General features: G+C 58.9%; 2 protein-coding genes across 2 annotated transcripts in view; one reads left to right on the top strand and one right to left on the bottom strand.

Moving 5' to 3' along the window:
* SLC6A9 (solute carrier family 6 member 9) overlaps nt 1-8,165 on the top strand; it is a gene marked incomplete at both ends in the record, with an annotated part of 29,989 nt that extends 21,824 nt beyond the window's left edge. Inside the window, 9 exon segments of the mRNA XM_080693393.1 lie at nt 2,687-2,823; nt 3,462-3,592; nt 3,677-3,780; nt 4,394-4,631; nt 4,715-4,849; nt 4,937-5,036; nt 5,114-5,214; nt 7,691-7,861; nt 7,971-8,165. Of these exon segments, the coding sequence (XP_080549519.1) occupies nt 2,687-2,823; nt 3,462-3,592; nt 3,677-3,780; nt 4,394-4,631; nt 4,715-4,849; nt 4,937-5,036; nt 5,114-5,214; nt 7,691-7,861; nt 7,971-8,165 (1,312 nt within the window).
* A 1,348-nt stretch (nt 8,166-9,513) lies between these two features.
* CCDC24 (coiled-coil domain containing 24) lies at nt 9,514-12,568 on the bottom strand (the record flags this gene model as incomplete). Its single annotated transcript, XM_080692681.1, has 8 exons — nt 9,514-9,751; nt 9,832-9,910; nt 9,999-10,068; nt 10,477-10,531; nt 11,050-11,124; nt 11,835-11,951; nt 12,083-12,258; nt 12,443-12,568. 8 exons carry the CDS (start codon nt 12,566-12,568, stop codon nt 9,514-9,516), a joined length of 936 nt encoding a protein of 311 aa, XP_080548807.1.
* Between the last annotated feature and the right edge of the window lie 883 nt (nt 12,569-13,451).

Here is a 13,451-nt window from a genome sequence, read left to right as displayed (position 1 = left end):
GTGTGGCTCAGAGGTAGAATGCCCCTGGGTTCCACCCACAGTGTCCCCCACTGGAGGTAGGCTGTGAAGACAGCTAAGCACTGAGCACTGTGCTGAGAAGCCCAGCGGTAGGAGGGGAGAAGGAGCCTGTGTTCGATCTGCATTCTGGAGCAAATTATCCTTTGGCTGATGTCATTAGCCCCAGCTTACAGAGGAGAAAACTGAGGCTCAAGAGCTTCTCTCTTGCTCCTTCTAGCCTGGAAAACAGCAACAAAAACCAACACATTCTCCCTTTGCATCACCTCCCAGTCCACTTAACATGATGTGCATTTGTGTGTTTGCTTGTTTGTTTGTTTGTGGCACAGGGGATTGAACCCAGAGGCATTCTGCCTCTGAGCTACACCCCAGGCCCTATTTTATTTTTATTCTGAAACAGGGTTTTGCTAGGTTGGTGAGAGCCTCACTGTTTGGTGAGACTGCCCTCGAACCTGGGATCCTCCTGTCTCAGCCTCCCAAGTACTAGGATTGCAAGTGTGCGCCACCACGCCCGGCTAACACGATGTTTATTGATGAGTGGGTATGTATCAAGAGCCTCTCTTTGCCATGCACTGCGGCTACGGCAGTGAACCAAATGGACAAAAGCTCTCACCCTCAGCCGGTGTGGGATGCCTGTAATCCCAGTACTGGGGAGGCTGAGACAGGAGAGTCACAACTTCCAGGCCAGTACAATAATTTAGCAGGACCTTGTTTAAAAATACAAAGGGCTGGGTTGGGCGTGGTGGCGCACACTTGTAATCCCCGCGCTTGGGAGGCGGAGACAATAGGATCTCACAGGTTCGAAGCCAGCCTTGCTGGCTTAAGAGACCCTGTTTCCAAATAAAATATAAAATAGTTCTGGGAGTGTAGCCTGGAGGTAGAAAGGTAGAAGGGTTCCATCCCCAGTGCCACCAAAAAAAAAAAAAATACAAATGGCTGAGGGTGCTGCTCAGAGGTAGAATGCCCCAGGCATGTCCAGCATGATAGAACATAAGTGTAATGGAGGGAAACTCGGCAGAGGAGGGCTGAGCAGGGCCGCCCTGGACAGGGGCCACCCATTAAGCAGTGTACACAGAGAAGAGGACACCAGAGTAAAGACCCGGAGGAAGGGAAGGGGGAAAGCCATGCAGTCAAGCCCAGCTCTGTCCTGCGGAGGGCCCAGTGCAGCATGAAGGTGCCCACGCCTCGTTCCAATGCATTGAGTGGCAAGATGGCAGCAGCAGAGCATTCAGCCACACACAGGCCTTTCTAGATGCAGGCGTCGTGCGGCTGCGCAGATAGCATATTCACGTGTGTATTTGAGTATTTGGGGAAGGAGCACTCCAGACAGAGGCAGTCATGTGTGCAAGGGTCCTGAGGTGGAGGCACACCCAGCGTGTTTAAGGAACGGGGAGGTCAGTGCAGCGATCAGAGAGATGGCAGGGCAGGGGCAGTAGGCCCCCTAGGCCCTGTACTATAGCCACTGTGAGGGCTCTGGCTTCCCAAAGTGAGAGAGGGGAGCCACTGCAGGACTTGGAGCCAGGGAGAGTCCTTCAGATGCACTCACAACCCTTAGAGGCCTACTTTGCCCTCAGGATAACATCTGAACCGCTCAGCCTCTGCTCTGACTCTGTGTGGTCGGGTCCCTTCCTACCCATCACCCTTCTCTTCCTCTTCTGCTCCGGCCTCACGGAGCTTCCCAGCATGCCCAGGCTGGGCCCCCTAGGTCCTGACCCCTGCCCTGGCTTCTACCTGCCCTGCCGTCCCCTCCACCAAGCTCCTCCCCGCTCCGCTTCTCCCTGCATTGCGGTACCAGCATTGCCCCTTCCTAGAAGCCTCCCGCCTGCCTGCTCATCCCTGCCCTTGCCCAGCACAGCTGCTTGGTTTCCTCCATCTCCTCCCCACTGCAGGTTTGGATCCCCAGTACCTAGCACAGGGCAAGGCACATAAATGCCCAGTTGACTGAAAGCCCATAGCTGGCATGCGGGGGGCACCGACAGCTACCTGGGGAGGCGATCCAGCGCCATCTTTCCCAGCATTCTGCTGCCATCCTCGGTCTACCAGAGGCAGAGCTGAGTGGGTGCATGCTCACAGGGGGCTGCCTGCGCGAGACGACTTCTTATAGTAGAAGAGGGTGTTCTGAGGGGAGAAATGCACAAGGGCGGTCCTAGGGTAGCCGGGCATGGTGGCGCCCACCTGTAAACCCAGTACTTGGGAGGGTGAACAGGAGAACGACAGATTCAAGGCCAGCCTTAGCATCTTAATGAGACGCTCAGCAACTTAGCGAGATCCTTCCTGTTAAAAAAAAAAAGTTAAAAGTGCTGGGGGTGAATCTTGGAGGTAGAATGTCCCTGAAGAGAGAGGGAGAGGGAGAGACAGACAAGACAGACACACCATCAGGCAGGGACTGAGATGAGAGACACACTACAGGAGAAGAAACTGGCCCAGGCCTAGGGTGTGGCCTTCAGGAGCCCGTAAAGGCTGGAAGAAGGCTGCAGCCCGGTGGACTTGTGTGAGGCCCCGGGAGCCAGCTGCCGCAGAGAGAGGGGGCTGGGCCGGCTGCGGCTAGGGCCCCTGAAAGGCTCACCCAAGCCGGCTGCAGGGGCCTTGTGATAGTGGAGGGCCTGGACCTTGGAGCTTTGTTGCGAACAGCAGCAGAAACTGACCCTCAGTGACTGTCTCCCTTCCCCAGGCTCTACGTGCTGAAGCTGTCAGATGACATTGGGAACTTCGGGGAGGTGCGGCTGCCCCTCCTTGGTTGCCTCGGCGTCTCCTGGGTGGTCGTCTTTCTCTGCCTCATCCGAGGGGTCAAGTCTTCAGGGAAAGCAAGTACCCATCCCCAGGCAGGGTCTGTTCCCACCCCGAAAGACCCTGCCTCCCCGCCTGGGTTGTGGGGGGATGTGGGGTAGCTGGTGACAAAGGGCCATGGAGGGGAAGAGGGACCAGAGGGTCAAAGGTGGCTGGGGAACCAGGCATGGTGGCGTGTGCCTGTAATCCCAGTATTCAGGAGGCTAAGACAGGAGAATTGTGGGTTGAAAGACAGCCTCAGCAACTTAATGAGACCTTCAGCAACTTAGCAAGACCTTGTTTAAAAAAATAAAAAAAGAGCCGGCATGGTGGCACACACTTGTAATTCCAGCTGAGACAGGAGGATCTGGGTTCGCAGCCAGCCTCAACCACTTAGTGAGGCCCTTTGCAACCCAGTGAGACCCTGTTTCTAAGTAAAGAATAAAAAATAGAGCTGGGGGTGTAGCTCAGAGGTAGAATGCCCCTGAGTTCCATCCTCAGTACCAAAAAAAAAAAAAAAAAGCAAAGAAAACAAAACAAAAGCTGGAGGTATAGCTTGGAGGTAGAATGCCCTTGAGTTCAATTCCCAATACAGAAAAGAAAATGTGGCTTGGGGGCCGGGGAGGTGGAGCCAGGTGGGAGCCCAGAGGAGTCCATGGCGCCATCTTGCCCCCAGGTAGTGTACTTCACAGCCACGTTCCCCTATGTGGTGCTGACCATCCTGTTTGTCCGTGGAGTGACCCTGGAAGGAGCCTTCAAGGGTATCATGTACTACGTGACCCCCCAGTGGGACAAGATCCTGGAGGCCAAGGTGGGATGTGGAGGGGGAGCGTGAAGGGGCCGGGAGGGCGGGGAGGGAGCCGCCTCTCACATAGCCGGCTTGGCCTCCCTGCAGGTGTGGGGCGACGCTGCCTCCCAGATCTTCTACTCACTGGGCTGCGCGTGGGGCGGGCTCATCACCATGGCGTCCTACAACAAGTTCCACAACAACTGCTACCGGTGAGGCCTCCTGCTGTGCCCTGCCTGCCCCCCCCAGCCTGCCAGCTTCCAGACCCACCCAGCTCTGTGACCTCCTACCCGCCAGGGCCACCCTTCCATGAACGCACGTCCTCCAGGTCCTGAGAATGTGGGGCTGGATCAAGTCACCAGAACAGAGAGAGGAGCTTTGACTGGAGAGGGAGGAGGGATGGGGGTAACCGTGTCCCATCACTTTGAGAGACTCCAAAGCCCAGGCTTACTTTATTATATTTTTTATTTTTTGTGACACCAGAGATTGAACCCAGGGGCATTCTACCTCTGAGCTACATCCCCAGTCCTTTCTTTTTTTTTTTTCAAATTTCTTTTTAATTTTAAAGTTTCTCACTCAGTTGCTGAGAGTCTAGGTTGCTAAGGCTGGTCTTGAACCTTTGATCCTCTGGTCAAAGTACTGGAATTACACATGTGCACCACCACACCTGGCTCCAGACTTACTTTAAAAGATCCAGAGTAGACTGGAAAAGGAGTGGGGGGGCGGCCTTGTTTCTAGAACTTTCCCTGCCTCCAGGTCTTCTTTTGGTCCAAATCGGGAGGGAAGTAAGCTGGCGCTCCTGAACTCTGCTTTCCCTCCCCTTAGAGACAGCGTCATCATCAGCATCACCAACTGTGCCACCAGCGTCTATGCTGGCTTCGTCATCTTCTCCATCCTTGGCTTCATGGCCAATCACCTGGGCGTGGACGTGTCCCGCGTGGCAGACCACGGCCCAGGCCTGGCCTTCGTGGCTTACCCCGAGGCCCTCACCCTGCTGCCCATCTCCCCACTGTGGTCCCTGCTCTTCTTCTTCATGCTCATCTTGCTGGGGCTGGGCACTCAGGTATGAGGGCTGGGACGGCCGGTAGCTGGGCAGGAGCCGCGGGGCAGAGGTCAGGCCCCGGCTCTGACGGCTGTGCCCTGCAGTTCTGCCTCCTTGAGACACTGGTCACAGCCATCGTGGATGAGGTGGGGAATGAGTGGATCCTGCAGAAGAAGACCTACGTGACCTTGGGCGTGGCTGTGGCTGGCTTCCTGCTGGGCATCCCCCTCACCAGCCAGGTAAGGACCGAGCAGGGTGCAGGGGCCCTGGGGAGCGAGAGGGAAGCCTGGGCCTGGACACCCGCTCAGCTGCCCGCTGGCCCACAGGCAGGCATCTATTGGCTGCTGCTGATGGACAACTACGCGGCCAGCTTCTCCTTGGTGGTCATCTCCTGTATCATGTGTGTGTCCATCATGTATATCTACGGTAAGCGCCGCACCTCCGTGGCCTCGTGTGTCCCAGCCTGGCTGTCCTGCTGGGCCTGCTGACCCCCCTCTCTCCAGGGCACCGGAACTACTTCCAGGACATCCAGATGATGCTGGGGTTCCCACCACCCCTCTTCTTCCAGATCTGCTGGCGCTTTGTCTCTCCAGCTATCATCTTCGTAAGTCCCTGGGCCCCCCCTGCCAGCCCCTCCGCTCAGAGTCCTCTTGGGAACCCGCGGAGGGAGAGCAGGAGCCCATCCACCCGGCCAGAGCTCCACGCCCCCAACTGTGGCCTCCAGAGGTCCGAGGGAGGTTGGACAGGGCGAGATGGGCGTGAGCGCACTCAGCCACCGCCCCAGCCTCGGCTGGGGGCACTGGTGAGCCTTGTACTTGCCTGAAGGCACTGCCCAGGCTCAGAAGGGACAGCGGCCAGCAGACCCGGGACAGGGACAGGGATTTGTCCCCTGGCGGTCCTGCCGGCTCCCAGCGTTGTCATGGCCTCTGCCTCTCTGCTCTCACCCGGTTAACCCCTCTTGGGAGAGAGGTGCCTGAGGAGCATGGATGTGTGTTGTGAATGTTAATGAGGGAATGTTCCAGAAGCAGCCTCAGGGCCTCAGCTCGGCCTTGGGGGCAGCTTCCTAAATCTTCTAGGCAGGGAATTGGTGACTCAGGACGGGGAGTCCCCTGTTGGCAAACATTCTACAGCCGGGAAACTCCCATCCAAGAGCTGAATCGCTAGTTGGAATCCCCCCATGGCAAGGAGCCAGGCACTTTCTACACACTCCCCATGTTAACTGCTGGACCACAACTCTCCAGGGCACCGCTTTACCCCCATTTCACACAGATGAGGACACTGAAGCACGGGGACATTAAGTGATACCCATGGCAGCACAACTAGCAAGGGGCAGAGCCCATGTGGAGCAGGTAGCCTGATTTGGAGCCTGCCTGCTGGGCCAGTGTGATACACTGCAGGAAGGAGGAATGGCCCATCCACTAAAAAACCAGCTTTTTGTGTTTGAAGTGGGAAGAGTGTGTGTGTGTGTGAGTGTGCACTTGTGTGAGAGAAAGTATAATGGTCACCATGCACAGAAGAGGCAGGGCCGCCTAGTGGCGAGGCAGGGCCGCCTAGTGGCCACCCAGGGGCAAGGGCAGAGGGCAGAGTCACGCCCTGACACTCAGTTCCCCTGTGCCAGTGGGAACTCAATACTGAACTTCCACTCTGGTTCATGTTTCTGAAAAAGAGGCCCCTGGAGGGCTGAGGCCTCTGCCACATGGGGTGTAGGATGTTCCTGAGCCTGGCACGGACACCAGCTCTGGCCACTAGCCCAGTGTTGAAACCCAAGGAGCGGAAGTGTCCTGCTGTCAGGGGAGGGAGGCCGGGGAGGGCCTGCCTGAGGGGACCCAGCCTCCCAGTACTCAGACAGACTGCCACCCTGGGGAAGGGCCCTGGGCAGCCTTGGCCAGGTCTGGGGTCTTCTCCAGATGGAGCAGAGTGGGCAGTGCCTTCGCTGTGCCCTAGGGTGAGGGCTCCAGGCTCTGTGGACACTTCCACTTGTGGGCGGTCATGTTCTCTGAAAAGCTTTTTTGGAGAAATTCCATCCTTCTGTCAGCACAACGAGGGGGTTTGTCTACACAGGGACCAAGCTCTAGTTTGTTCAGGAAGCTCGCTGTGTGCGCCCATTACGTGCGCAGTGGCCCCAGGCCAGACGTGGGTCTTGCCCAAGGAAGGCCAGAGAGGTTGAGCTCACTGCAGCTGGAGCCCCCAGAGGAGGGTGCTGGCCCTGCCAGTGACCCAAGGCACAGCACCTCCCCAGGCCCTCTGCGTGACCCAGGAGCTGGCGGTCCAAGTCATTGCTTCTTTAGCGTCTTTTGTTGTTAAGGCCTACCTCCTGTCTCATCTACCTTCTCCAGAGGCCCGGGTGCATCCTCAGCCTGACACCATTTCTAGCCTTTGGACCCTCCCAGGCTGAATGCCATTGTGTCTGCAGCGAGAGCCAGGCAGGCTCCACCTACCCTCCCCCTCAGCACAAGTTGGTTCAAATCAACAAGTGTGACTGAGCCAAGCACTGTGCCGGGTGCCTGAGACTCAGCTGACAGTCCTGGGAGCTCCCAGGTCTACCAGAAACATAAAACAAAGGCACTCCGAGGGAAGCAGACGGGGATGCCACTGAGGGGCCCTCCAGGAGATGGGCAGTCCAGATCCACTTCCTGAAGGGGACGGCAGCACTGGCCCAGGGTTGCGCAGAGGACAGTCCCCAGAACAATGGAGAGGGTAGAAGGTGAAACTAGGCACCAAGGCAGGGGTAATGTGGCCAGCAGGACAGGCTGAGGTCATGCTGCAGGGTGAAGCTGTAAAGGATTTGGCCTTGCCTCCAAGGGCGGTGGAGGGCCACTTGTAGTCTTGGAGCAGGGCTTTCCAAAGATGGTGGCAGCTTGACTGTTCTCTGGTCAGTTCAGGACTGTGGCAATGACACCCCCCCCTCCACCTGCATACCACGCCCACCCCCTGGTCCTGCTGTTCCCCCACAGCCCAGATGTTGGCATTGCCCACGCCCTGCTCCAAACACTGCTGTCTAGCTTGGGCAGCTGGGGAGGAGGGGCGCCGCTAGGAGGGAGGGCCCTGAGTCATGTCCACTCCCGTCCACACCCCTGCAGTTCATTCTCATCTTCACGGTGATCCAGTACCGGCCAATCACCTACAACCACTACCAGTACCCAGGCTGGGCCGTGACCATCGGCTTCCTCATGGCCCTGTCCTCCGTCATCTGCATCCCGCTCTACGCCCTGTTCCAGCTCTGCCGCACCGATGGGGACACCCTCCTCCAGGTGAGGGCAGGGCGGTGGCCAGCCAGGCCACGGGAGGGGTGGGAAGAAGAGGCTTAAGGGCCCTCTTCTGACTCACACTTGCTGTGTCCCCTGCCCGCCCCGCCTGCAGCGTTTGAAAAATGCCACAAAGCCAAGCAGAGACTGGGGCCCTGCCCTCTTGGAGCACCGGACTGGGCGCTATGCCCCCACCATAGCCCCCTCTCCTGAAGACGGCTTCGAGGTCCAGCCGCTGCACCCGGACAAGGCCCAGATCCCCATTGTGGGCAGTAATGGCTCCAGCCGCCTCCAGGACTCCCGGATATGAGTGCAGCTGCAGGGGGTTGCCCATCCCCCCCACCCTGCCTGCCAGAGACTGGGGAGGCGGCGGACAGGTGCTCACACCTGCTCCCTGTCACCTTGGCCACCACTGCTAGCGCAGTCATTTGTGCTCGTGTCCCCAGTGTTTACACATTGTCCTTTGGATGCCAAGATGGCAGCTGGGGGTGGGGAGGCAACGGGGGGATTGCTGGGGGGCTTGAAGCACTTTGAAGGGGTCTTAGGCTAGGCCCCCAGGGGCCTGCTAGGCTTTATGTGGCCTCTGAGACCCTCGTACTCTGCCCTGGGCTGAGGTTCTGGGTCGGCCCCCCACCTGTCCTCCTCGGGCCTCCAGCCTTGTGACCAGTGTTCCTGCCCGCAGAACAGATCCCAGCCTCTGCCCAGGAAAGTCTGGATCTTCCTGCCTGGGGTGGGGCGAAGGCTGGGGGACTGCATAGTATTACTTGTCCGACTGTACCGCCCAGCCCTGTTTATCTGTGTAATTATTTTTGTAAAGATTGTATCTGTGGTTGCCACCCCTTGCCCCAGCCTCGGGTCCAATCTGTCTTCCTGGCCTGTTTGCACCTCACTGGGCTGCTCCAGGGTTTCTGCCGCTCATTCCAGCCCTGGCTGTCAGGCCCAGCCAGCAGAGGCCCGTGTTCTAGCAGCCTGCCCAAAGCACTTGTTTCTGGAGGGGAGGGGGGCTGCTCAGCAAGAGGTTTAGCCCAGAGCCCTGGGGTAGGGGACCCTGCACACCCTTGCCCTCCCTCCACCAGACTAAAGGCCCAGTCTTCCCTTGCTCATGTGCCAAATGGCCCCAGCCCGTGTGCCCCAGCCCTTCTCTGGAGCCAGAATTCCTCCCCAGCCCTGCAGAGTCCATTTGTCCGTCCTCTGTGCAGTGACAGCCCCAGCCAAGCCATGTCTAATCCTCTGTAGCAATAATGGTGCACCACCCATCCCTGCCCATCCGTGCGCCACTAGGATTTTAAAGTCCATAGATTTTAATGAAATTTCTATTCCTGTCTCTGAGCTGCTGCTGTGCTTTGTCTGGGTCCCCTTGGGAACAAGAGTCATGGCTGGGATGGGACCTCTATGGGCCAAGCCTTTGTGGAGGCCTGGGAGGAGAAAGGCCAACAGCTTTGATGGTGAGGACAGATGTCTGGCCACTCAGTTCTAGATACCAGACACCTGGCAAGGGGGTGGGACAAGGGCCAGACAGATGGACAGCCTTGTGGTTCTAGCAAGAGCTCATCCAAGACTAGGACTGGAGCCAGCAGGGCCATGGCAGCCGAGGTGGCAGCAGCAGCAGCAGATGGGGCAAGTGCCAGCAGAAGCAGAAGCCGACTGTGGGCAGCCGTTCAGGTCGGGGCCCGGGGCACCGCGGCGGATACCGAGGTGGACGCTGGCCCTTCCCTGGAGCTACCTCGAAGCTGCCGTCCCCAGCGGCGGGTGGAAGCCTGGCTTCGAGGCTGGGGGCAGCGCTCCAAAGGAGGAGTGGGCAGGTGGCCTTGGAGAGGGCTGGCCCAAACTCTGGCAGCCCCAGAGAGCCAAGGAAAAGATCTAGGGCCCTGAATGGAGGACCCCAAGGGCCGCTGCCTGCACAGGAAGAGGAAGGGTAGGGGCCACAGTCTGACCCTTCGGCCCACCCTGTCCGCCATCACCCTGTTTTGGTGTACCTGTGTTTGGCAGAGATGCAGGCAGGTGCTAACGAGGCCTGGAGCTCCAGTTCCATGGCCTTCCTGTGCTCCTTTAGTTCTGAGGGAGAACACCATTGAGATGGCACGTGCACAGGGCGGGGCAGGGCAGGAGGCTGGGTGCTCTGGGGTCTGCTCAGAGTCCTCACCTGCCAACGTGGGCTCCAGGGCTGCTTTGGAGGGCTGGTGACCCTGCATATGCTCCACCTCCAGGCTGTGCTGCAAGGAGAGCTGTCAGCAGCCCTGCCTGAGGGCAGAGACCAGGGCCAAGAGCCGCAGAGCAGGGACCAGGAATGAGCTCATGCGGCCCCCAGAGGGAACACCAGCCCTGTGGAAAGCCATCTGGCAAGATGGTGGTTGGGCCTGCACCCAGTCTTAGGTGAGGAAAGGAGGCAAAAGACCTGGGACAATCTAGCAGGAATCTAAAACTGTTGGCTCAACCGGAACTCTGGGCTTCTAGGATTTCCTCCACACGCACACATGAGAAGGACACAGGACTTACACCTTGACATGCACACGTGTACACAGTCATCCACGTACATGCGTCTCAGGCCTCCCCCCGGGTGAGAAGCACACGTGCTTCCGCTCAGCAGAGCAGCTCTGGGGGACGGCCCAGTGCTGCGTCACCTGCAAGGTGAGTATCTCCCTCTTCAAGGTGTGACACTCCTCCTCCAGGAGGCCCCTGGGACACAAGGCAGCACAGCAGTCAGAACCAGGGCCGCAGGACCCCTCGGCTGAGCCCACCACAGCCCCAGCCTCTGCCTCGCCAAGCGTCCCCTGCACTGGGTGCTGCCCAGTGCGGACTGCTGGCCCCCGCCAGCTCCTGGGCAGGACGTGCCTTCTCCCGGTCCACCTCCTAGCTTCTACTCTGGCAGGCACCATCCTCTCCTCTCCACTGTCACAATGAGCCTGCGATGCCTCCTGCCTCCATCCTTCCCCATGTCACAACCCTTCCCATTTATAACCATCTTGTGGCTCCTTCCCAAGTCAGGATAAAAATTTTAGGGCCCCTCTGGCATCTGGACCTGGCTACTTCCTGGCACCAGCCTCACTAGCTTGGCAGCAGCTGGTTCATCTACCTCAGCCTTACACACATGGGTCTCCCCACCCAGCACACTGCCTTTTCTCTCCCCGCATCTCAAGATCCATCCTCCTGTCCTGCCTTCCACCCGCACACCCGCAGGTGCCTCTGGGCCTCACCTCAAGTGTCCAACAACCTGGTCAATGTTAGACATGTTCAGCTGGTCCTTGATGACGCTGAGGTCCCTGTGACTGCTGGTGGCAGATGAAGTCAACGTCACTCTCCCATGTTGCTCAACCCAGGCCTTCAGGACACAAATGCCACTTCTAGATAACCCGGTGTCTTTCCTCACAAAGGCCACATAATATAGTGCGTTAGTGCATGACATAGGAGTTCTGGAGCCTGGGCCTGCAATGGGCATGGCCACCCCTTCTCTGTGTGCAAATTGCTTATCCTTTCTGAAATTAAGTTTTCACATCTGCAAAAGGGGATGTCACCTGCCATACAGGGTTGTGTGTATATTAGAATAAGAAACTGCTTCCATCTACTTATTAGGAACAGGCTCGTGGATCCCATCAGCCCTCATCTGTAAACACGGTGTCTCTCCTTGGCTCTTCCTGTCTCAGCCCAGCTCTTGCTCCAGTTCTCCAAGCACAAGGAACAAACGCCCACTGAACGTGGCCTCCTGTCCTCTCTCTTCCCGCAGAGCTCCTTTCCTTCATCTGCCTGGAATACTATTCCTCACGCTGCAGAATGAACCCAGACCAAACCAGCTTTCTCTCCAAAGGCCTGCAGCCTCCGGGTTAGGCAGGTGTCTCCTCCAGATCCTTATCACAAGTAGCTGTAAAATGTTCTACCCGCAGACCTGGAGCCAGACCACTGAACCCAGATGGGACCCACCAGCTGGCAGGGGCCCTCTGCCAAGCAGGGACAGAGTCCTCTTCCCCTACCTAGGCCACCTTACCTGGGTTCACCAGCTCTCATCTGGAATATCTCCTGTTCTGGCAAGTCACACTTGGGCTCCTCCAAAGCAAATCGAAGGACCCTGGGGCTATACTGAGCCCAGGCCTGGGCCTGGTCCCTGCAGAAGTGCATATGAAGGAAGCTGAGGGGCTCTCCTTCCAGAAAATCACAGGAAAGGCACCCTGGCTCCTTGTCGAGGGCAGGGCTGGCCACCTGATGTCTGGGGAGGGCCCAGCCCGAGGCCCCCACCTGCCCTCGCAGACGGCCTTGTTGCGGAGACCTTGGAGCAGCTGCCGGAGTTCTCGGCGCACGAGGTCCCTCAGGAGGGGCGGTGGTGCCAAAAGGGAGGAGGGGTCAGAGATCGGGTGGGCGCCAGGGACTCGGGAGGACCGCGACTCTTGGAGTAGTGTCCGTAGCACGGTCACCTGCAAGGAGAGCTGGGACACCTTGCAACTGGGCAGGGAGGAGTCGGGAGAGAGGGGTGGGGTGCAACACAGGACAACACATAATGAGACCCAACGAGTCACCGGGCAGTTTGGTGACCCGGAGGCGAGAAAACACGCGGGTGTGGTGCAGGCCTGGGGCGTGGCCCACCTTCCCACTCCCCACCTCAGCTCTCAGCTCCAGACTCAGGTCCACCGCCGCCTCCCCCAGAATCCTCTTCACTTCATGCCGCTCCGGGAGCGGGACGTGCTCCTCCACCAGCTCCCACAGCGACGGGAAGTCCCGGGGCATGGCGGCCCGCGCCGCTGTCCCGGTAGACCTCTAGACCCACCGGACAGCAGGCGAGAGCTGGATTTTTTGCGCCCGGGTCGCCCGGGGCGGGGCCACGCCCACCCAGCCTTCACAGGCCCCGCCTGGCTCTGCGGCCGGTACCCACGGGTGGAATTACCCGGTCCGGCCCTGCCGGCCTCTGGCGCCGTTTCTACTGGGAGACCCCTCGGGGGCCGCGGTTCCCGACCACGGCCCGGGGGGGCCCGGCAGCGAGACTCGGGGACCTAGCCCCGCCCGGCCGTCACCGGGGAAACCGCGCGCGGCCCAGGCCCCACCCCCAGGAGGCTCCGCCCTCCCGGTTGGCTGCACCTGCTCGCAGTCCGCTGTCTGCGCTAACCGCAGGTGTGGCGCTAGGGGAGGAGGCCCCTTCAGAGGCCCAGGGGCTTTGGGCTAATCACTGATCACCTTCCGGCCTCCTTGGGGCAGGTGGAGGAACTGAGAAATCTGGTCCCACTGGGTTTATTACTTCGATGCCTCCACTGGCCCGGAGCAGCAGCAAGGTAAATGTTTCCCACTAAGGCAGCTCTTGGTGAAACTGGGTTGGCCCAGGCCAGGTCTCTAGGTCCAAGGACCCGGATCCCTCTCCCAAAACAGACAAAAGGATTGCTCCATTCACGTTTTTTACTAAAGCACCCACACAAGTTTCTGTGCAATGTACAAACAAGAGCCGACCCTGGGGCTTCTACCTCCTCTCTGAGACAGGGAGGCGGGAACCAGACTAACTGATCCAAGCCCCCCCACCTCCCATGCAAAGGCCAACCCCAAGATCCCAGGCAGCAACACAGCATCCCCTCTGGTCCCCACTTGGGGCTGCTCCTCAGCAGGGGGTGCACCAAAGCTTGCC

This window comes from Muscardinus avellanarius (genome assembly GCF_963383645.1).
Source record: "Muscardinus avellanarius genome assembly, chromosome: 3".
Taxonomy (NCBI): Eukaryota; Metazoa; Chordata; class Mammalia; order Rodentia; family Gliridae; genus Muscardinus; species Muscardinus avellanarius.
Note: the sequence above shows the minus strand (reverse complement) of the source record. Positions and strands in the feature narration are given on the sequence as shown.